Genomic DNA, 22,866 nt, shown 5'->3' with positions numbered 1-22,866 from the left:
CTGAAGTCAGGGAGTCTGATTCCTCCAGCACTGTTTTTTTCCCCTCAAGACTGCTTTGGCTATTTGGGGTCTTTTATGTCTCCATACAAATTTTAAGATTTTTTGTTCTAGTTCTGTAAGAAATGCCATTGGTAATTTGCCAGGGATTGCATTGAATCTGTAGATTGCTTTGGGTAGTGTAATCATTTTCACAATATTGATTCTTCCAATCCAAGAACATGGTATATCTCTCCATCTGTTGGTATCATCTTTAATTTCTTTCATCAGTGTCTTACAGTTTTCTGCATAGAGGTCTTTTGTCTCCCTAGGTAGGTTTATTCCTAGGTATTTTATACTTTTTGTTGCAATCATAAATGGGACTGTTTCCTTAATTTCTCTTTCAGAGTTTTCATCATTAGTGTATAGGAATGCCAGAGATTTCTGTGCATTAATTTTGTATCCTGCAACTCTACCAAATTCATTGATTAGCTCTAGTAGTTTTCTGGTGGCATTTTTAGGATTCTGTATGTATACTATCATGTCATCTGTAAACAGTGACAGTTTTCCATCTTCTTTTCCAATCTGTATTCCTTTTATATCTTTTTCTTCTCTGATTGCCGTGGCTAGGACTTCCAAAACTATGTTGAATAATAGTGGTGAGAGTGGACATCCTTGTCTTGTTCCTGATCTTAGAGGAAATGTGTTCAGTATTTCGCCATTGCAAATGATGTTTGCTGTGGGTTTGTCATATATGGCCTTTATTATGTTGAGGTAGGTTCCCTCTGTGCCCACTTTCTGGAGAGTTTTTCTCATAAATGGGTGTTGAATTTCGTCAAAAGTTTTTTCTGCATCTATTGAGATGATCATACGGTTTTTATTCTTCAATTTGTTAATATGGTGTATCACGTTGATAGATTTGCGTATATTGAAGAATCCTTGTATCCCTGGGATAAATTCCACTTGATCATGGTGTATGATCCTTTTCATGTGTTGTTGGATTCTGTTTGCTAGTATTTTGTTGAGGAATTTTGCATCTATATTCATCAGTGATATTGGTCTGTAATTTTGTTTTTTTGTAGTATCTTTGTCTGGTTTTGGTATCAGAGTGATGGTGGCCTCATAGAATGAGTTTGGGAGTGTTCCTTCCTCTGCAAATTTTTAGAAGAGTTTGAGAAGGATAGGTGTTAGTTCTTCTCTAAATGTTTGATACAGTTTGCCTGTGAAGCCATCTGGTCCTGGACTTTTGTTTGTTGGAAGATTTTTAATGAAAGTTTCAATTTCATTACTTGTGATTGGTCTGTTCATATTTTCTGTTTCTTCCTGGTTCAGTCTTGGAAGGTTATACGTTTCTAAGAATTTGTCCATTTCTTCCAGGTTGTCCATTTTATTGGCATAGTGTTGCTTGTAGTAGTATCTTAGGATGTTTGTATTTCTGTGGTGTCTGTTGTAACTTCTCCTTTTTCATTTCTAATTTTATTGATTTGAGTCCTCTCCCTCTTTTTCTTGATGAGTCTGGCTAATGGTTTATCAATTTTGTTTATCTTCTCAAAGAACCAGCTTTTAGTTTTATTGATCTTTGCTATTGTTTTCTTTGTTTCTATTTCATTTATTTCTGCTCTGATCTTTATGATTTCATTCCTTCTGCTAAGTTTGGGTTTTGTTTGTTCTTCTTTCTCCAGTTCCTTTAGGTATAAGGTTGGACTGTTTATTTGAGATTTTTCTTGTTTCTTGAGGTAGGCTTTATAACTATAAACTTCCCTCTTAGAATTGTTTTTGCTGCATCCCATAGGTTTTGGATTGTTGTCTTTTCATTGTCATTTGTCTCCAGGTATTTTTTGATTTCCTCTTTGATTTCTTCAGTGATCTCTTGGTTATTCAGTAACGTAGTGTTTAGCCTCCATGTGTTTGTGTTTTTAACATTTTTTCCCCTGTAATTCATTTCTAATCTCATGGTGTTGTGGTCAGAAAAGATGCTTGATACAATTTCAGTTTTCTTGAATTTACTGAGGCTTGATTTGTGACCCAAGATGTGATCTATCCTGGAGAATGTTCCATGCGCACTTGAGAAGAAAGTGTAATCTGCTCTTTTTGGATGGAATGTCCTATAAATATCAATTAAATCTATCTGGTCTATTGTGTCATTTAAAGCTTCTGTTTCCTTATTTATTTTCATTTTGGATGATCTATCCATTAGTGTAAGTGAGGTGTTAAAGTCCCCCACTATTATTGTGTTCCTGTCGATCTCCTCTTTTATAGCTGTTAGCAGTGGCCTTATGCATTGAGGTGCTCCTATGTTGGGTGCATAAAAATGTATAATTGTTATATCTTCTTCTTGGATTGATCTCTTGATCATTATGTAGTGTCCTTCCTTGTGTCTTGTAAGATTCTTTATTTTAAAGTCTGTTTTATCTGATATGAGTATTGCTACTGCAGCTTTCTTTTGATTTCCATTTGCATGGAATATGTTTTTCCATCCCCTCACTTTCAGTCTGTATGTGTCCCTAGGTCTGAAGTGGGTCTCTTGTAGACAGCATATATATGGTTCTTGTTTTTGTATCCATTCAGCAAGCCTGTTTCTTTTGGTTGGAGCATTTAATCCATTCACATATAAGGTAATTATCAATATGTATGTTCCTATGACCATTTTCTTAATTGTTTTGGGTTTGTTTTTTTTTTAATTAATTAATTTATTTATTTTTGCTGTGTTGGGTCTTTGTTTCTGTGCGAGGGCTCTCTCCAGTTGTGGCAAGCGGGGGCCACTCCTCATCACGGTGCATGGGCCTCTCACCATCACGGCCTCTCCCGTTGGGGAGCACAGGCTCCAGATGCGCAGGCTCAGTACTTGTGGCTCACGGGCCCAGTTGCTCCACGGCACATGGGATCCTCCCAGACCAGGGCTTGAACCCGTCCCCCCTGCATTAGCAGGCAGATTCTCAACCACTGCGCCACCAGGGAAGCCCTTTGGGTTTGTTTTTGTAGGTCCTTTTCTTCTCTTGTGTTTCCCCCTTAGAGAAGTTCTTTTAGCATTTGTTGTAGAGCTGGTTTGCTGGTGCTGAATTCCCTTAGCTTTTGCTTGTCTGTAAAGCTTTTGATTTCTCCATCAAATCTGAATGAGATCCTTGCTGGGTAGAGTAATCTTGGTTGTAGGTCCTTCCCTATCATCACTTTAAGTATATCTTGCCACTCCCTTCTGGTTTGTAGAGTTTCTGCTGAGAAATCAGCTGTTAACCTTATAGGAGTTCCCTTGTATGTTATTTGTCATTTTTCCCTTGCTGCTTTCAATAATTTTTCTTTGTCTTTAATTTTTGCCAGTTTGATTACTATGTGTCTCAGCATGTTTCTTCTTGGATTTATCCTGTATGGGACTCTCTGCGCTTCCTGGACTTGGGTAGCTATTTCCTTTCCCATGTTAGGGAAGTTTTCGGCTATAATCTCTTCAAATATTTTCTTGGGTCCTTTCTCTCTCTTCTCTTTCTGGTACCCCTATAATGCGAATGTTGTTGCATTTAATGTTGTCCCAGAGGTCTCTTAGGCTGTCTTCATTTCTTTTCATTCTTTTTTCTTTATTCTGTTCCTCAGCAGTGAATTCCACCATTCTATCTTCCAGGTCACTTATCCGTTCTTCTGCCTCAGTTATTCTGCTATTGATTCCTTCTAGTGTATTTTTCATTTCAGTTATTGTATTGTTCATCTCTGTTTGTTTGTTCTTTAATTCTTCTAGGTCTTTGTTAAACATTTCTTGCATCTTCTCAATCTTTGCCTCCATTCTTTTTCCGAGGTCCTAGATCATCTTCAGTATCGTTATTCTGAATTCCTTTTCTAGAAGATTGCCTATCTCCACTTCATTTAGTTGTTTTTCTGGGGTTTTATCTTGTTCCTTCATCTGGTACATAGCCCTCTGCCTTTTCATCTTGTTTATCTTTCTGTGAATGTGGTTTTTGTTCCACAGGCTGCAGGATTGTAGTTCTTGCTTCTGCTGTCTGCCCTCTGGTGGATGAGGCTATCTCAGAGGCTTGTGTAAGTTTCCTGATGGGAGGGACTGGTGGTGGGTAGAGCTGACTGTTGCTCTGGTGGGAAGAGCTCAGTAAAACTTTAATCCCCTTGACTGTTGATGGGTGGGGCTGGGTTCCCTCCCTGTTGGTTGTTTGGCCTGAGGCAACCCAACCCTGGAGCCTACCTGGGCTCTTTGGTGGGGCTAATGACAGACTCTGGGAGGGCTCATGCCAAGGAGTACTTCCCAGAACCTCTGCTGCCAGTGTCCTTGTCCCCATGGTGAGCCACAGCCACCACTCCCCCCGCCTCTGCAGGAGACCCTCCAACACTAGCAGGTAGGTCTGGTTCAGTCTCCCCCAGGGTCACTGCCCCTTACCCTGGGTCCCAATGCGCATACTACTTTGTGTGTGCCCTCCAAGAGTGGAGTGTCTGTTTCCCCCAGTCCTGTCGAAGTCCTGCAATCAAATCCCACTAGGCTTCAAAGTCTGATTCTCGAGGAATTCCTCCTCCCGTTGCCAGACCCCCAGGTTGGGAAGCCTGACGTGGGGCTCAGAACCTTCACTCCAGTGGGTGGACTTCTGTGGTGTAAGTGTTCTCCAGTCTGTGAGCCACCCACCCAGCAGTTACAGTATTTGTTTTACTATGACTGCGCCCCTCCTACTGTCTCATTGTGGCTTCTCCTTTGTCTTTGGATGTGGCGTGTCTTTTTTGGTGAGTTCCAGTGTCTTCCTGTTGATGATTGTCCAGCAACTAGTTGTGATTCTGGTGTTCTCACAAGAGGGAGTGATAGCACATCCTTCTACTCCGCCATCTTGGTTCCTATCCCACAAAAGTACTCCTAGCTCATTTTTATTACCTTTAAAAGGATTTTTTTTTTTGCGGTACGCGGGCCTCTCACTGTTGTGGCCTCTCCTGTTGCAGAGCACAGGCTCCGGACGCGCAGGCTCAGCAGCCATGGCTCATAGGCCCAGCCGCTCCGCGGCATGTGGGATCTTCCTGGACTGGGGCACGAACCCGTGTCCCCTGCAGGCGGACCTCAACCACTGCGCCACCAGGGAAGCCCAAAAGGATATTATTTTAAAGTCATCTGATCACCATCTCATTCTTTGACTATTTTAGCTTCCTTTCCATCCCTGTCTTCCTCTCCATCCCTACTCCCACCACTATCCTTGCTGACATCAAAATCCAGATGGATGAGTCCACCAGCTCTCAGACCTCCGGTTCCTTGAACTTCTGTCCAACAAGCTTTTCCTCCCATCCACCTCTGTAATCCCTAGTATGACCAGACCCAGATCTTGTCATCACTAAGAATGCCTCTCCCAAATCCCAGTATCAAGCACCTCCCTCCCTGAGCACCACCTCTTATCTCACTTACTCTAGAAGGCACACTCCACCAATTCTCTAGCCACGGCAAAACCTCCTCCATCTCATTTGCCATTCCTTCCTTAAGCTAAAATTATCAGTATAATCATTCTTTGCAAACACCCTTTACTTCCATACTTATCTCTTCCCCTATTGTACTCACCTGAGAATTCTAATCCCTTAACCCTGTAAACCCAAGTACCCTCAGCATCGTCGCCACACCAGAGAAGCCAATATGACTGGTGGGAAACCCACCTCCCCTTCTATCAGTCTGGCTGGTGAATTTGCTTCATGCTTTGCTGAAAATTAGGAACAAAGAGAGGATAATTCCCCTCATCTTCCCTCCCCAAAGCTACCAGTCTACCTGCATGTGTATCTACACTTCTACCTTCCTACCTATTATAATTAGTGAAACGTCCCTTCTCCTGTCAAAGTTTAATCCCTCCACCTATGCTCTGAATCCCATCCTTCCTCTGCTCAAAAACATGGTTGCTGGGTTTCACTCCCAAACTGTGCCCTCTCTCTTCTGTTTTGCCCAATTCTTACTCTTTACTGAATCATTACTGCCAACATAGAAACATACTCTAGTGTCTCCTACCTTTTCAAAATTAAAAAGAAGAAAAACCCTGCTCACATCCCCTCTAATCTCTGCCCCATTACTCTGCTTCACAGCAAAACATCTCAAGAGTCATTTACAGTTGCTGTTTCCACCTTCCAGCCACCCGCTGACTACTGTACTCAACCCACTCCAAGTGGGATTCCATGTCCCTTCACTGAAACTATTTTTGTCCAAGTCATTAGCGACCTCAACATAGCCAAAACCATGGTTGTTTCTCTCTCCTCAGCTTTATTAGCCCTGCCACTAATTACCCTTCCCTCTATTTTTAAACACTTGGAGCTCCTGTCCTGGGTTCTCCAATACCCCACTCTGATTCTTCTCCTTCCTCCATGGCCATTTCTTCCCAGCCAACTTGGATAGCTTCGCCTCTGCATGTCCACTACGTGGTAAATATTTTAGGCTCTGCAGGCCACATAAAACTGTTCTCCCTTATTCTTTGTTTGGTTTGGCTTGATGTTTTTTAGAACTCTTTAAAAATGTAAAAAATATTCCTAGTGGGGAGCTATATAAAAATAGGCCTCAGACCACACTTGGCCCTGGGCCATGTTGGTCCCTGCTCTGGATAATGAATGGCTCAGTGCTCAGTCCTGGGCCCTTTTTTCTACTTATACTGTCTCCCTAGTTGATCGCAATGAATCCCATGACTTTAAAGAACAATTAGATGCATGATTCCACAATGTGTACTTCTAGCTCTGAGACCTCCACTGAGTTCCAAGCTTCTATATCCAAATGCATACTTGACGTTTTCAAGTAAGAACTCAGTGTGGTATGTAGCTAAATCACAATTTCATCTACCACTTAGGTGTGTAATAGGCATATCAAACTTAACATATTCTGAATAACACCCTCTTCCCTAGTTTTACCTAGCTCAGTAACTGGAACAATCCAATTGCTCAAATCAAAATTCTGGAGTCCTTCTTGATTTCTCCTTTCCCCTCACCCCCATTTCAACAAGACCTGTTGGCCCTACTTCCAAACCGAATCCTGATTTCTGACCACTACCCTCTTCTCTGCTGCTACTCTTGAGTATGAGTCCAAGTCTCCTCATCTCCAGTATGGACTTCTGAAAGAGCCTCCTACTGATTCATCTGCCTCCACACCTGCCCCTCGAGATCCATTCTCTATGCAGCAGCAGAACAATCCTTTAAAAACATAATCAGATAACATTATTTATCCCACACAAAACCTCCAGTGATACTTAAAGTAAGAAACAAACTCATGCTACATGGCCCATGAGGCCCTAAGTGACCTTACTCTGGCCCACCTCTCTGACCTCATACCCACTCTCTCCCTCCTCACTACACTTCAGCCCACTCCTGTTCATACACTCCAACTCCTCCCTGTTTTTCAAACACACCATACTTTTTCTTGCCTCAGGACTTTTGCACCTGATATCCCCAGATCTTCAAATGGCTAGTGTCCTTGTGAACATTCAGTCCAAGTAGCTCTCTTGCCCTCAGTCACTCTCTAACCCATCGCACCTGTTATCTTTTTTTTTTTTGCGGTACGCGGGCCTGTCACTGTTGTGGCCTCTCCCGTTGCGGAGCACAGGCTCCAGATGCGCAGGCTCAGCGGCCATGGCTCACAAGCCCAGCCGCTCTGCGGCATGTGGGATCCTCCCGGACCGGGGCACGAACCCGTGTCCCCTGCATCGGCAGGCGGACTCTCAACCAGTGTGCCACCAGGGAAGCCCCGTACCTGTTATCTTTTATTCAAAATATTTTTTATTCCCTGAAATTAGCTTGTTCATTTATTTAATCACTTGTTTTATTTATTATTGTATATTCCCACTAGATTGTAAATTCCTTGAGAGTAGAGACTGTGTTCATAGCTATGTGTTCTATATCCTGAAAGAGTACCTGGCACATAGTGGGTACACAATGAATATTTGTTGAGCAAATTAATGAGTAAAGGTAGAATATCCATGGTATTTTTTCTGCTTATACAACTAAAAACTTTTTTTTCACAGTATTGTTCCCCAGACGACCAACCAAATGGACTACACCCTTAATACTGTAGTTATAACATAAACCCTATGTGCTAGGAACTATGCTACATTCTGGGAGTATAAAAATAAATTAAACATAGTCCCTGCCTTCTAAGATTATATAATCTGGTGGGTGGAATAATAATGTGAAATCATAACAGTTGTGTGGCACGTGGATAATTGAAATATGTGGCAACACAGCTCACCCTAGAGAGGTTAGAGATGGCTTCATAAAGGAAGTGGTATCTGAGCTGAATTTGGAAGGATGAGTATAACTTTTCCAGGTGGATCAGACAGAAAACAAAGAGAAGTTACTCCAGACAGAGAAAATATGTGAAAAGGCACAGGTGCCAGAAAAAATTACGGAGCATGAAAACAACAATCAGTCAAGTTTGGACCATGGGATGCGGTTGTGTGGGAAGTGGTAAGAAATGATGAAATTAGTAAGAGGAGGAGTCAGTTGCTGAAGCCTCGCTTAGGAATTGGATTTGTTCATGCAAAGCAAGTGGCTGATTTTGAGAAGGGAAATTATATGATCAGATTTGCTTAATAGAAAGTTCACCATTCCTGCAAGGTGGTGGAGAATGGATCAGAAGACTAAAAGGGTGGGTTCAGAGAAAGGCGTTAGATCGCTCAGACAGGAAAGGGCTGAGTCTAGCCCCTAGGAACACCAGCTTTGAAAGTCTTCTGCCTGGCCAGAGAAATAGGAAACCAGGAGAGAGCAGCATCACAGAAACTGGAGGAAAAGAGGGTTTTAAGGCAGAGACTGTGACCAGCACTGTCACAAACCAGAGACAGATCTGGTAAATACAGGAAAGTGTCTAATGGACCTGGCAGTATGGGGTCTGACATTGGGAACCTTGGGGCAAGAACCATTTCTGTAGTGAGCACTTCATCAACACAAGAGAAGAAGCTGCAGGGGAAGCTAGAGTCAAGTAATTGTTTGTTTGTTTTTTAGTAGGAACTTAAGCATATTTGTATCTGAGAAGAGCCAATAGCTAGGGAGCAAGAAAACAGAAAACAGGGGCACTGAGAAAATAGGGGAGCATGCCTTGTACAGAAAAGGAACACTTTTCATCTTAAAATATGAGGAAGATGTAGCTATAAGTAAGTGTATAGGGTTGGCTGGGGAGGGAGCTGGGGGTGGTAGCAAAAAGTTGGGGAAACTCCTGGTTGTCGGTGTTGGAGGCTCTTAGGGGTTATCAAAAAATGGTACCCCTTTCAGCACCCAAGTTCTAAACAAGTTGAAAAATAAACAGTAAATATTACGACCAAGAATATCACCTTTATTTCAGCTAAACTGAGGGTGTGGCTTCTTAAGAGATCTCTTAGCCAAGTGGGATTGCTGATACTCAATCCCAGAATTAGGCAGGTCTGCCCAAGGAGACCAGCAACACCGCAGGGTTCCTGGGGCGGGGTGGGGCTTCTCCCCAGGACAGCTTTTGCTGTGTGCAGGAGCACAGGGAAACTCAGCTTTCTGCTAGCTGCTTGCTCCCAAGAGCAGAAGAGTGGAGTTGAGCAGGCTCTGTATAGTTATCCCCTAAATTGACCAAGCAAATAAACCACTCCTCCTCTCAGGGCAGAATACGGAAAAGGTGGAAAGACCTGTAGTTCCACTAATTGAGCTGCCTTCATAGGGAAGGAACATCACATTGGGAGCTGGAAAAAAGTGTTCCCACTAACAGTTAGCTTATGTCTTCTAAATAAAAAAGAAAATAAAGTGACCTGATGAGAATCGGAAAGGGGTGGGGGAAGGAATTATTATTGGCTTTGGAATGGTGACAGTGTTTAGAGTCACTATGTGAGTGACCGGGAGAGCGAATTCTTTTCAGCGTTGAGGGCCCAGCCAAGGCTGAAAGTCATAGGTTTGCAGCAGCATCCTGTGTGTGGTCTTTAGCTAAGATCATAGGTCTACTGTTGAATTGAAAATTAAGAGAGGTTATGTTACAAGGTGAGTGTCAGGGAGAGTAGTCAGCAAAAGAAATACAGCTGAGAGGTCAGATAAGATGAGAACTGAGTGATACCCATTAGGTTTAGTAACTCAGAAATCATTAAGTGAATTTCTGTGTTGGTGGAGTATTGAGGTAAAATCCAGACTGGAATAGGTCAAAAGCGTGAATTTAAAGGTGATGAGATAGAGATAGCATGCATAAACACTTTTTTTTGGGGGGGGGTGTCTATTTTGCTATGAAAGGGATAAAAAAGTAGGGTAATAACATTAGGGAGAAGTGTGGACAATGGAGGGTTTCTGTTTAGTTTTCTTTTCGGATGAGAGATGGCAGAGCATGTCTGAATTGTAGGGAAGCAATCAGTAGAGAAGGAGTTGAAGATGCAAGTAGATAAATATCTATGTATAACCTTTTAGACTCTTGTAGATCTGTCCTGAAACTTACTGAACTTCATAGTAAGGAGGAGTAGAGATTATCTTTGGTGCTCCCTGGGAAAAATATTTTAAGTCCCTCTAAATTCAGTTCTTTTTTAAATATTTTTAGAATGCATCAGGGATTTATGCTGAAATAGATGGAGCCAAAAATGAACTACAAAGAAAACTATCCAACCTAAGCAACCTCAGTCATGATTTAGTTCAGGAGGCTGTTGACCATGCACAGAACCTTCAACAAGAGGCTGATGAACTGAGCAGGTAATATCCTGGTTTTAGAAATGCAAACATCTTTATAGGCTGAGTAACTTATTTTTATTCAATTTCACATGACAGGGTTGCTGGGATACAGTGTTAGCAGTTTGGTTTTAGAGTTGGGTTTGCTTATTTGTTTTTCTGTTTGTTGGTTGGCTAGTCTGAGAGCCAATTATTGTTTATTGCAGTTGCTTTAGGGAGACAGTTTTTCGATTTTAAAAAATCTGTCAGATTAGAGATCTGTGTTGTGGGAGGGGTAGTTCTGTTCCACATTATTGATAAGATAACCTAACACATTTTAGTTATAGGGATATAACTGCTGCCCAAAATAGTATCAAGTAAATCAGATCCTTCTGCAAGGTCTAATTCTGCCATCATCACCTATTTATTTCAGAGACAGCATTAGCTTTCCACACCCAAGTGTCTTAAGTAAAGCTGGTTGGAAGTTGGCAATACGTGGAACTTGTGGCAGATACTCCAGCCATTCCCCAGTGCCCAGCAGGAACTATTTGATTTCAGCACCTATTAAGAGAAAAATCAATTGATAATTTTCCTCGCAGTATCTAGAAGAGACTCCTAAGCACTCATTTAATGTTAATTGAAATGTACTAAAAGACTGGCATTGAATTCATGACCCTGAAAAAATAGGTAAATAATGAGATCATTATAGAGAAAGATTGCAAGTCTGGCAATTAGAAACAAGGATTGTGAAGGTCATGAATAAAATAAGACCCAGTATTTACTTCTGTTCAAAACTTAAATCACCTTTTTTTCCTGATTGCCAAGGGCAGGGGTGGGAGTGCGGATGGAGAGATCATGGTTAAAACCTTGGTGTGTGAGATGGTGTTGTATCCAGCTCAGTGTCATGCTCCCAGGGAACGTGCTTCTGATCAAGCCAATAAAATGGAACTTGGAGAAAATACTAGTTTTGGTAACAACTGTATTGGTAGATTATTATTTTTGAGATTAATTCTGTGGCCCTCTTCGTTGTTCTTTTGTCATTTAGTAGCTACATCCCATTGAATGGGATCCCAACACAGACCTTCTCAACCCTGCAGCAAACAGTGTTCCAGCTAGAACTTCTAAGGAAGTTACCCCATGTTTTACATGAAACATAATCAGAAATATCAATCACCCTGAAGTCCCTTTTTTACGTTTAGCATATTTCTGACTACATATATTCAGGAAAACATCCAAATTTATAGACGTCTTCCCTTCAAAATGTGAATATTCTTCAGCATCTATCTGGTGTACCCAGTGGTTTGCATGTTTTGCCTCAAACAGAGATAAACATAATTCATCAAGAAGCTTCCATTTCAAAAGCACATCTTTATTTTCTATATTGATGTAGTACCTGTTTTGTGCCTAGTAATGAAAACAAAGTAAATAAAGGCTTTTTGTTTCAAGCTCTTTGATATATCCGCTCACCACTCTAGCCAGCAAAATTTTTAAATATTAATAAATATTGGTAACATTTTATACCTTTTACCCCTTTCTTTTAAAACTTCCTCAGGTTTTACTCTCTGTGCTATTTCTGAGAACAGGGGGTTGTGGGGAGATTTAAGTAGCAGGCATTTGGATCAGAATTTCCTCTGCAGAGCAGGGCTGCGTTATGACCTTCATGGGCCATAAAAAATTTTTTTTAATTATATGTCATTACTACATAGGTATAAAGGCTAATGTAATCATTATTGTTATCCTCATTTTTTTCTTCTGATTTTAAAAAAGTTAACATGAAAGCATCTTTGTGGGCCCCTGAATGATTGTCAGCCCTACTGCAGAGGAGCCAGAATGATGGTGAACTCCGACAAAAAAGAAGAAAGTTGCCAAGGAAATAAAGAGGAAGTTCCTCTGAGCCTAAGCCGGTGTACAGGGACTGAAACTGGTTGGAGGAGGCTGAGAAACAATTGGCTGAGCTCAGTAGGTCAGGGTGGTGTGAAGAGAGGAGCCAGTGTAGGATCTGCAGTGTCATGTACTGCATCACAGAGAATCTTCCGAGAAGTTACTGATGAATAAAGTGATACTAGTCAGAAATTTCTGGAATTGGGAAAACAGTATGGAACTGGTGGATTTAAGACTGAATAAAATTAAGACAAAGGATTTAGGATGAGCTGCAGAAGAGGGGGCTGGAGTTTGTATTATAGAGGAAGAAGTGTTTGTCAATAATATGAATTATTGTGTGGATACACTTACAGTTTGAAATTTCCATTTAGGAAATGGTTTAGGTGTAATAAATCCTGAGATTTACTGGATGGCAGGCACGGAACCAAGCATTACACATATTTTATCCCTGTTAGACCTCATATGAATCCTCTGAGGCACATACTGTTATCAGCCTCTACGTGAGGGTGTCCAGTGCATCATGGGTATCAGTAAATGTTAGAGGAACCTTACAGGGGCCAGAAGGGACAAAGGCAGAGAACATGGTGTCAGGGCATGGGTGGTTGTGAGATGAGGCTGTGCACTTAAGCGGGGGCAGCTGGGCCTCAGGAGTGAGACCTTAACCATGTTTGCCCTGGGCAAGCTATGCACCCTTCCTCAGAGCCTCAGCAACTTTTATCGAAAAAAGGAATAACAATATCAACTTCATGGGTGTGGTAAGATTTAGAGACATAATATATGAAATGGGGCTAGCCCAGTATCTGTACATGATGCTCAATATGTGTTATAACCTTTCTTAAAGAAAAATGTGATCTGTTATATAAAAGGAGGAAAAAAGATTGAATAGAGTGAAACCAACTAATATTTAACACCAGCTGAGGTTATGCACCCTCTCCAAGGGCCTTAGTTTCTTTGCCAGGGAGGGAATAACAATGCTGATTGGGGTAAGCAGCAGGTGGGGATGATTGTGGGTTCATTCTTCTGCCTGACTTCACCACGTAAACAAACTCTTGAGTAAAGAGGTGCAGACGCTGTTTTTAAATCAGCATTTCCTTTCCCTGAGGCTACTGCCAGGCAGGCAGTTGCCAAGGAGCCGAAACAAGGTGAAGCCTTGAGGGAACCAAAAGTAGAGGAATGCAAAGAAAATGTGCCCTTAGGAAAGGCAGCTCAGGAAAACCTTGCCCAGCCAGGTACTTTAAATAACAGAAAGGAAGTACCTTTGGTCCCAGAAGTACTCCAATCAGGCCCTAAAAATGGCCCTATTTCTCAAGGAGGTAAGAAGGAGAACTAATGCCACGTTTGTTTATTAACAGGAATTTGCACAGTTCAGATGTGAATGGGCTGGTACAGAAGGCTTTGGACGCTTCAAATGTCTATGAAAATATTGCCAATTATGTTAGTGAAGCCAACGAAATGGCAGAACAGGCTTTGAACATCACTGATCGAATTTATGATGTGAGTATTCCCTTACTTTAACATTCATTTCTATGTTGCCTTTTCCTGGCTTATGACTTTTCTGTTTCCTAATGTCATCTGTTGAGCTTCCAATGTAATACAAATGGCAGAAAGGGCAGGAGAACTAAGAAAAGACCATTTTATTTATGTTATGAATGTTTTCAGTAATGCAGGTTCTTCAAGATGTGTCATACTCCAATCAGCAAATGCCAATTTCTTTGACAGCTTTTTTAAACCAAAGTCCCTGAATAAAAAATATTTAAGACTTGTTCCTGCTGATAGAAAAGACACTTTATGCATACATTCAGATTTCCTCAACTCAAAAATTGTTTATTCAACAGCTTTTTCATGACAAGCACTTTGGTGGGCCCTTGGCCAAGCACTATTCCAAGTTCACTGAATTTTCCTCAAAAACCATTTATCTTGAAAATGTCAAGGATATTATTTTCTCATGTTCACATTTGACCTTGATTGTGAGCTATGAAAATGAAGCTGTATGTATTTTGCTTGGTGTTTAGCAGATAAACTGTATCATTTAAATCCTAGAATGATGAAAAGTTGATTTCTTCTGCTGTCATTCTTACTCTCTCCATCCAATTTCCTCATAGGCTGTGAGTGGGATTGATACGCAAATCATTTACCATAAAGATGAGAGTGAGAACCTCCTCAGTCAAGCCAGAGAGCTGCAAGCAAAGGCAAATTCTAGTAAATATTTTCTCTTTCCTGTCTTCCTTCTGATTTATAGCTGCTTCCCTCCTTTCACACAGTGTTTCTGCATATAAACAGAGGTTTCAAAATGCGAGGATTAAAGAATAAATTATATTTCATCTGAATAATAAAAAAGCAAGTATTAGATATTTTCAAATAAATTGTGGTTTAAAAAAATTCCATGTAGTAAAATTACATGGAAACATATAGTTATCCAATATATAGTGGATATTCTTGCTAATCAAAAAGGCTAATAGAAACCTACTATGAATGCCAATTTTCAAGGAGATAGTACCATAAAATACACTTTAACACTAAAATTATATTGCACATAATGTAACCTTCCTTGAACAATTCAGAAGGCCCTTTAAAATTTTACCATGAAGGGATGGGTCAGCACTGTGAGAGTCAGGAGGACAGGGTACCACAAAGCCATCTGGTTTTTTGCACTTTCTTGTAGTTTGTGTTATACAAGTTTGCTGTATTTAGGACAAGCCTAATGACCATATGGAAAAAAGCACTTCCAAAGGCTGGTATCTGCACCTGCTAAATCAAGCACATCCCAGAGTGGGAGAGGGAGGAAAAAATAAAAGTGAAATCATTTCAGTTAGTTTTGAATCTTACGAGTTACTCTTGAAAACAATCAAACTAAGAATTTTACTAAACCTTACTCATCTCTGAGGTAATGAGCTCATTCCTAAGGATATTAGAGCATTGACTAATGAGGTTGGAAATCCATTATCTAGCTAACTTGTACCACCTAAAAACAAAGACCAAGTTTGAAACTGAAAATTTCATGTGATTTTATCAAAGCAATTAACCTGAAGTCTAACTGTACATTTTCTCTCTTTTTTAAATGTAGAGCCATTATATAGAGAACATAAATGCATTTGTTTTTCATATGCAGACTATTTAACTATTTAATTACCATAAAGCAGCTATTATCTGAGTAAACAGACAATAAAAATGCTGTTTCTTCATTCTAATTAATTTATTATACAAGTTTAGTCTTAAACATGCTCTTTAGAAAAGAATTAGAATGTTAGCAGTAAAGAATTAGAATACTTATATTAAAATATTTTTGGATAAATGTTGTCATATGTATGTATTGCTTTTGTTTGTGAAGACCAGAGTATGTGGGTCTTCACGATGCAGTGACTTAAATATTTTATTCTCCTTGATAATTTGCAAAGTATTTTCTCAATCCTGTCATTAATGATTTGTTGAACCTCATGAAAGCAATTTTTCTATTCTGATAATGCTGTCTCTTCAAAGTTCCATATTTTATGTGTAGATAAATCTCTCTGCTTTGGTCTCTGAATATTTTTCAGATCTGGTCACCTATTTCATAATCTTGTTTGGTTAAATCCCTTCATATGTTTATTTGCCAAAGGGACACTGATGGGGAGTTAGGACTATGTGGATCAGAACTTGCCTCCCTTTAGAAAATATGCATGTTTGTAATATAAATTCAGATTTTCAAATTGAACCATATTTCATCTATTGAGTTACACTGTAATTTCAGATTACTATTAATTCATTTCCAAATGAATTTCAATGATCAGTAATCTTTATTTACCAGATTTCCTTTTTTTCATTATCTATATCAAATAGCCATCTGTAATAAACTCAGGAAGCTGCTGTCTTTTAAAATCTTCTACTGAATTACTTTGTAAAATGAAAAATGTCTATGTAAGACAGTGGGTTCCAAATAGGACAGACTTTTTATGAAGCATTTCTTCTTATAAACATCCAGCCCCAAATAGACTTTCTTTCTCCTATTTTATCAAAAACTCCAAATACAGTTAAATATATTCTTTCTCAGTATATCAGCCAGTGTTTTTTGCAGTAACAAAACCCAAAAGGAAGAGCTGAATAGATTGCTTGTATTACAATATTCAAAAATTGAAACTAAAAGAGGGAGAGAGGGTGCAAAACAACAACAAAGTATGTTTAAGACCCTCCTTGAATTCTGGGAAATTATTGGCACTACCCAGAGGAAACAAGAAAGAAATGCTTGTACTTTGGTTACATTGTACTTGGTACAAGTACATTGACAGAATCAACTAAGCATCACCCATATATACCCCTTATGTACATGTATGGGGAAAAGATAACTGAACAATAAACCACGCACACCAAGACTGTATAATTGAAAAGAGACAGTACACCATGGGAGGGTATATATTTGCAAGCCCATTGGAGAGAAAGAAAAGAAGGGGAAGTGAAGAAATTATTTTTTTGTTTGTCAAGATACATACATTTCCTGATGCTTTGGAAGTAAACAAAGCATGAAACAAGAATTCTTGGGAAAGTTGATCCTCCAGTTCAGGTGACAAGATATTACATCATGACTTTTTTAGATTTGTGCCAAGGTAGCCCCAGTTAGGGTCTATGCTACAAGTACATTTTCAAGAATAATTTTTTAAGAAAAAGACTAATTATCAAAACTGATGCAAGAATGAATAGAAAATCTGATAGAACTGTATGTACATACATGTGTATAATAAATCTAATCAGTAATTAAGCCCTCCCACAAAGAAATCTCAAGGCTCATATGGCTCCACCAGTGAACTCTCCAAAACACTTAAAGAAGAAATAACACCATTAGTACATAAATTCTTCCAGAAAATAGAAAAGGAGGAAATACTCTCTTTTTTCTATGAAGCCAACAAAATTTAGATATCAAAACCTAAGGACGGGGGCTTCCCTGGTGGCGCAGTGGTTAAGAGTCCGCCTGCCGATGCAGGGGACACGGGTTCGTGCCCCAGTCCGGGAAGATCCCACATGCTGCAGAGCGGCTGGGCCCGTGAGCCATGGCAGCTGAGCCTGCGCGTCCGGAGCCTGTGCTCCGCAACGGGAGAGGCTGCAGCAGTGAGAGGCCCGCATACCGGAAAAAAAAAAAAAAACCTAAGGACATTATAAACAAGGAAAAATATAAGCCAAATTCTCTCTTAAACAGAGATGTGAAACTCCTAATCAGGATATTAGCCAATCAAATCTAGCATATATAGAAATGGTAATACATGACCAAGTTAGGTTTATTCCAGGATTTCAATGATATTTTAACATTTAAAACATCAGTAGCAATTCACCACATTTACAGAACATAGGAGAACATTCGTATGCTTATCTCACTACATGCAGGAAGATCATTTAACAAAACTCACTACCCACTCATATTTTAAAAAAACTCATAGCAAACTAGGAATAGAAGGAAACTTCCATAATTTAATAAAGAATAATAAAATAATATTCAACAAACCAATATTCATACTGAAATATTGAAAGCTTTTCCATTAAGATTGGAAATAAAATAAGGATTCCCCACATTATCAATTCAATGTGTAAATATCCAGTTTAATTCTATGTAAAACAATTAGAAATTAACTGTTTTTAAAATAACACCATTTGCAATAACATAAATTACCTAGGAATAAATCTGATGCAAGATGCTAAGATCTTTACACATAAACTATAATACACTACTGAAGAAATTAAAAGATGATCTAAATAAATGGAGATAAAAATGAGAATTTAGATCTAGGGAAGAATAAATAAAAAATGTGTTCATTAAGTGGAAGACTTGAATTTGTAAAAATAACAGTTTCTGCCAAAATTTATCTATAGATTCAATATAATCTCATTTAAAGTACCAGAACTGTATGTACATATACAGGATGCTTTTAAAATTTCTTTGGAAATGGGGGTGGATGGTGGTAGGCAAGAATAGCCAGCACAGTCTTGAATTAAAAAAAAAAAAAAAAACCTAGAGGACTTAAACTACCCAATACCAAGACTTAAAACTGTACAAAAATTAAGACAGAGATACAAAAAGATATAGAAAATTACAATACTCTATCATTTCTTCTGAATAAAGCTTAAAAATAGACACAACTAACGGGCAGAGATAGGATTCAGAATAGTGGTCACCTTTGGGTAATCATGGAGGTCCCAGGAAACTGTAACGGGCTAATAATGCTTTTAAAAATGCTTTTCTTGACCTGGGCGCTGGTTATATTTTGTGTTCAGTTTGTGAAAACTCATCAAGCTGTACACTTATAATTGTGTACCCTTTTCTAGATGTGTGTTGTGTATCAATTAAAATTTATTAAAACAATCAAGAAAAAATAATTATTCTTATCTAACCAGTTATCACCATAAGTATAGATAGATCTTTTCAGCTCTTTATCAATCGTGCTGCTCGTAGTTGTTAGTCACAGCAGTGCTATATTTTTCAATCAAAAAAGTTAGCCATTATCTGTACATCCGTATGAGTTACTTTATGACATCCTAAATCACTCCGAAGCAGTGTTACAAGTTTTCTGCAATCCTTTACCTCTGAGTTGAAATGCCGCTTTCCAGAATTGGTGTTCTATGTTATATTATATTCAGAATATTGCAGATGACTTAGTGGTACAAACCAGAATTTTCCTTGTTGCAATGGAGATTTCTTTCCTGGCATCTTTGCCCTACTTGTACTTTTTTTGGCTTCTTCTCCACAGGCAATGACGAGGCAGTGGCTGACACCAGTAGGCGTGTGGGTGGAGCCCTAGCAAGGAAGAGTGCCCTCAAAAACAGATTAAATGATGCCATTAAGAGACTACAAGCCACAGAGAGAGGTGAGGATCTCAGGGAGAACTTAAGGCTCATCTGTTTGTTCACTAGTATTAAGGTAAACCTTTGAGGAAAGAGTAGGTGATTCTTTGCTTATTAATCTTTTTATAAATAAATATTGCTTTCTGATGACAAAAGAAACTATGTTTTTCTCACTCACACACGCACACACATACACACAAAAGTCCTGGAAAATAATAAAAGCTGTAGTCACATCACCTAGGAGTGACGATTAAATTTGAGAGCATTTTCCTCCAATCTTGCGTGTATGTGTGTGCGTGCACGCATGCATGTCAATGAGATCATGATGTTTATACTATTTGGTAACCTACTTTATTGTGAACATCCTTTTTCATTAACAAATATGCCCTAATTTGGTTATTGGGTTTCTCTGGCCCCAGCAGTAAACAGCTGCTCTCTGTTACATGCCATGTCGTTCTTGTAGTGCAAGCAGGGAGACCACTGAGCCAGAGAGAAAAACAAGAGCGCTCATGCTGCCTAATCTGGAACTACAGTGCTATCTTAGAAAGATGTGATTGGGCGCATAAGTGCCTTTCCCGGCATAGTGAAAGTTAACACATTGCTGCTGGATGTGGTGTTTCACTACACAGAGCAAATTCAGCTACAGAACTACAGGATGCCAAAGCCCTGGCCGGAAGGGTGTCATCAGCATCATCAGAGCTACCACATGCTAAGCACTGGGCTGTGTTTTACAAACATTATCTCATGTGGGAAAATATTGCTGTTGCCTTTAGGCTGATGTGAACCCTGAAGCTTGTCAAGGTTGGGGAACTTGCTCCAAAAGGCACAGCAACAAAAAGAAGCAGACCCAGGATTCAAAGCTACATCCATCAGAGTTCAGAGCATGTGGGGTTAAGTTAAATGTTTCTCCAGTTAAAAATAATTAAAGCTACAACCTCACCTGAGTGATTTTTAATTGTTTTTATTACAGAAATAATACATGACCATTATAGAAAAATAAGAAAAGAGAAAGAAGAGAAATCTTTTATAATCTCATTACCCAGGAAAAAACCGTTTTGTTGTAAACTTATATTGGTTTTATTTTAAATATATAACTTTTAAAAATTTCACTATAGATCTCTTTTGAAACTTGCTTTTCTTATTCAAAAATACCTTTCCTTATCAATTTACTTCTGTACTAGAGCATCATTTTTATGACAGAAGCTGCCCCACAAAGAAGAAAGTGATATTTACAATGAATTTCAGACATAGGCGTTTTATGAGTTAGTATCTAATATGCATTTTCTATAGCTTCCTCACCAGGTCTCTAACCTGAAGAAATCTACTCTTTTTTTTAAATTTCCCTTTAATTTGGAAATGTTTTAAATGAACGACATGATTTTAATGAGACTTTAGAGTCTTCCAAGCTCACTTGTTAATACTATTTACAATATTCTAGTGCACCTGACTTACACCATAATTAACATTTATTTAAAGATCTCGGTTTGGCTGAAAAACCTGAATTTGAGGTCTCTTTCATCCCAGTGATGAAATGGATATTCATGACCCCATCAAATGTCCTACTTCTTTGCAAAGTAAATGTCCTTGTGCTCTGTGTGAAGGTGACGCTCAGCAGCGCCTGGATCAGTCCATGCTGATCACCGCGGAAGCTAACAAGACCACAATGGAAGTCCAGCAGGCGGCCGCCCCGATGGCTAACAGTCTAACCAACTGGTCACAGAATCTTCAACATTTTGACTCATCTGCTTACAACACTGCAGTGGACTTTGCCAGAGATGCAGGTATCACTTAGTAACTTCACAATTTGCATCCAATTGAGGAATTGGCCATTAAACCCTACACATCTTTTGTTAAGCAATTTTTTTCATTCAAGTTTTAGATTGGAATATTGTAGAAGTTAGCTTAGAAAAGGATAAAACTTTTTGCTCAGTTCATCTATCAATATATATGTATGTGTGTGGACATAGGAAATATATGTATTTCCCATAAATAAACACCAGACAGACTGGTTGAGTTAATTTTTTTCTACGTGAAATAATGGTAACACTTGTTTTTATCAATGTAAGATTGATTCTTTGGGGAAGAAGGGCAATCACCTGTTAGAATAAATATGTTAATAAAATATTGGTTTGCTTTTAGGAAAAAAATTTACTAAACAGCACTGCTGTTACTAAACATCATTGCTTTTTCCTTACCTGAGTAAAGCAGGTTATTACCAACAAGTACTGAATATGGCCAAATATAACTTCAGCTTCCCATTAAGAAGTAAAGTCTGTTAGCCAACTTGAATATAAATATATAGTAATGAAGATGAAATATGTTGATATCTATCTAATTTAGTTATACATAGATATTAAAATCACATATTACTTGAGAATTATTTTCCAGTCTCATATTTTTATTCCATCTTTTCGTACCTCCTAAATATCAATGTCTTTGTCATGATTAGAACTTCCAGTTCTCCAGAATGGTTTTGCAGACCGTATTCCCTTCACTTTCATCTGGATTAAGAACCAACTTTTTAAATCCACGTATGGATTTGTCCATCGCTAGAAATTTTATCCCAGGGCACAATATCCATTCCTGTAACAGGAAGATAGCTCTTTTATACTCATCTTTTAAGTATATATTCATGAGCCCTCCATGTAACCACTCAATTTCTTTTGAAACTTAATCTTTAAAAAATTTGCCTACATGATATCCAATATTTACATTTGTAAAGATATTGCCTCAGGAATATTTACTAAATTGGTGTTAATTTTTTTTCCTCCTTGTTCAGTCCCATCAGTGATTCCAGTAACCATCTAGGACTAACACTGATTGTGTGCTTTCCTCAAATAGCATTTTGTGGTTCAAAACAAAGTAAATGAAAAAGCATACCATAATATGAGACTTCATAAAGACTCTAAAGTGGCTCCCTTTCTCTGAGAGAATTGAGGGTAGAGAAACCTGTTTTGTACACATTTTCATAATCAGCATTTAATGTAATGCTTTAAACATACTTTATTGCCTCTGATGTTGAAGACTATTATACTATAACAATAGCCATTTTATAGCATAGCTATTGTGGTCAGTGATCCAAATAACAAATATTTACCGCTGTATTAACAAATACACTACATGATAGTAGCTATTATTTACCTGATTTCATTCCTTTTGCTGGAGAAGCACCTTGTTTCCTAAGTACAGAAAAGAGAAGTTTCCTAGGTCCTCACTGACATATTCTCCTGAATCTGAATTTAGTTTGGCTCCAGGAAGAGGCTTGCTTTTGTTCAGCTGCTAATGCTCAGTGACCATGCCCTACCCTTAGATACGAGTTTGCCCAAAGATATTTATTTTCAAGTCCAGTGGTTTTCAAACACTAGTGTGCATCGGAATCACCTGAGCCCCACCTCCATGTTGCTGGTCTGGGGACCACACATGGAGAGCCAGTGCTCCAGTCCATGAAACTTCGGAGAAAGTTACAGCATTCTCTGTATCTGGGGTTCTTTCATCAAGCTGTATCCTTATGATTTGTGCTCTTTTCTCTGTGTGTGTTATACATCCCCCCTCCCCACACAACAAAACATAACCTAAAAAGTCAGTAAGATCTGCTCCTACCATCACCTTTGTCTGGGACCATAAACCATGGCTGCCCCTCACCTTGGC

The 22,866-nt window shown here is 39.0% G+C and overlaps 1 protein-coding gene across 4 annotated transcripts in view; it reads left to right on the top strand.

Moving 5' to 3' along the window:
* The window catches only part of LAMA4 (laminin subunit alpha 4), a 150,263-nt gene that overhangs the window by 91,339 nt on the left and 36,058 nt on the right, over positions 1-22,866 (top strand). For all 4 annotated transcript variants that reach the window (XM_030882804.3, XM_060283746.2, XM_060283745.2 and 1 more), the window contains 5 exons: positions 10,433-10,581; positions 13,770-13,911; positions 14,520-14,616; positions 19,125-19,241; positions 20,820-20,999. In XM_030882804.3, the coding sequence (XP_030738664.1) occupies positions 10,433-10,581; positions 13,770-13,911; positions 14,520-14,616; positions 19,125-19,241; positions 20,820-20,999 (685 nt within the window). The remainder of the gene's footprint in view (positions 1-10,432; positions 10,582-13,769; positions 13,912-14,519; positions 14,617-19,124; positions 19,242-20,819; positions 21,000-22,866) is intronic.

Source organism: Globicephala melas, chromosome 14 (assembly GCF_963455315.2).
Source record: "Globicephala melas chromosome 14, mGloMel1.2, whole genome shotgun sequence".
NCBI classification, from domain to species: Eukaryota; Metazoa; Chordata; class Mammalia; order Artiodactyla; family Delphinidae; genus Globicephala; species Globicephala melas.
This window is presented reverse-complemented; position numbering and strand designations above follow the sequence as displayed.